Here is a 1,632-nt window from a genome sequence, read left to right as displayed (position 1 = left end):
CTCCTCCTCCTCCTCCTCTTCCTTTTCTTCTTCTTCTTCCTCTTTTTCTTCCTTCTCCCCCTCCCCCCAGGACAGCCTGGAATCCTCTGTCCTTTTTTTGCCTTAGCCTTCCTAGTGGTGGGTTTACTGGCATGCATTCTCAGACTTGGTTTTTCTCATTATACCCTAAGGTGTATCCCAGATTGCATAGGGCTGGGCAAGCTCATACTTTGTAAAACAAAGATGGTTGCCATGACATAGCGTTCTAATGCTGTAGCTCACACTGTCTTGTACCAGCTGTGACTTTCACTAGGAAAACCATATCTATGCGGTTTCTCCTGATGTTACTGAAAAAAAAAGTGGTGTCTTTTTAATGTGTGGGACTTAGGTTTGCATCTCCTTTAGTTCCATCGCAGTGTTAAGTACACAGTAGAAGGTCAATCGGAGCTTATGGAATCAAGTGGAATAGAAATTATAGTTTCAGCTTTTGAGCCCTTGGCTACTTTGGGATCATAATCCATTGCTGAGTGAACTGGGCAGGGACTGGGATTTTACTAGAGAGACTTGGGGTAGACATAATATAGCAAAGCCAGTTTTATGAGAGACTAATCCGCTTGAGAAGGATCGTGATGAGGGTAGAGAGTCAGTCCTCCTTCACCGCCCTGCTTGCCTCTTTCCAGGACCATGGCCAACACTGAACGCACCTTCATTGCCATCAAGCCTGACGGGGTCCAGCGGGGGCTCGTGGGAGAGATCATCAAGCGTTTTGAACAGAAGGGATTCCGCCTTGTTGGCCTGAAATTCATGCAGGTGAGTGGATCTCATGCTTCCTATTTTGACTCTTTGGAGCACAGCAGAATGCTGCTGGATAGCTCCTTGGTCTGCCTTGTTTCCTGTCTAGACATCTTCATGGCAGGGTGTCTTAGAATCTGAAAACCTCTCAGTGAATAAGCATGTTAGCTGAATCTTGGAACAAACCAAGTCATTTGGGGCTTTCAAAAATAGTCTTTTCCCCTAGCAATGTAGAATCCCAAACATTTCTGCAGAGCTGTAATTTCTGACTCAGCTCTGAATATTTTGGACCTCTTGGTCTCTAGCCTCCTAAGCCAATAATTTTAGAGACTATCCTTCAGCCCTTATCCTCCTTGAGGTAGGTTGTCAGTAAGAAGGTCTTTGCTTCACTAATTATACCTGATAGATACCGAATATGAGTCAGACATGATGCATGGGGCTTTGTGGGGAAAAGTGCAGTTTTGCTTGGGCAGCTCTCCTGATAAAACAGAGAAAAGAAATAATTCTAAAATGCCATATATATATATTTACTATATATATATTTGCCATAACTGTTCTGCAACTCTTGGTGATCCTCCTTTCTTAGCATCCTGAGTCCTGGGATTATGTGCATGAGCCACCCAGATAATAATATTTTAATAAATACCAAGGATTGATCGCCCAAGAACTCTTCTTCAAACAAATCTATAAGATGTGAATTCCAAATATTTTTTCCCATTAAAGCAATACACTTTTGGCTCCTGGTGTGTTTTGAGTTTGTGTTTTCAATGTTGAGTTTTTATTTTATTATTATTTTGCTGTTGTTTCTGAGACAGGATCTCACTGTATAACTGTATAGCCCTGGAACTGGAGTTATAAATT

The 1,632-nt window shown here is 42.2% G+C and overlaps 1 protein-coding gene across 2 annotated transcripts in view; it reads left to right on the top strand.

Annotated features, from left to right (window-relative positions):
• Positions 1-1,632, top strand: part of LOC101992111 (nucleoside diphosphate kinase A) — a 13,281-nt gene that overhangs the window by 1,827 nt on the left and 9,822 nt on the right. For both annotated transcript variants that reach the window (XM_005350536.3, XM_005350537.3), the window contains exon 2: positions 660-789. In XM_005350536.3, coding sequence (XP_005350593.1) covers positions 664-789 — 126 coding nt within the window. In that variant the 5' untranslated portion in view covers positions 660-663. The remainder of the gene's footprint in view (positions 1-659; positions 790-1,632) is intronic.

Source organism: Microtus ochrogaster, chromosome 7 (genome assembly GCF_000317375.1).
Source record: "Microtus ochrogaster isolate Prairie Vole_2 chromosome 7, MicOch1.0, whole genome shotgun sequence".
Classification (NCBI taxonomy): domain Eukaryota; kingdom Metazoa; phylum Chordata; class Mammalia; order Rodentia; family Cricetidae; genus Microtus; species Microtus ochrogaster.
Note: the sequence above shows the minus strand (reverse complement) of the source record. Positions and strands in the feature narration are given on the sequence as shown.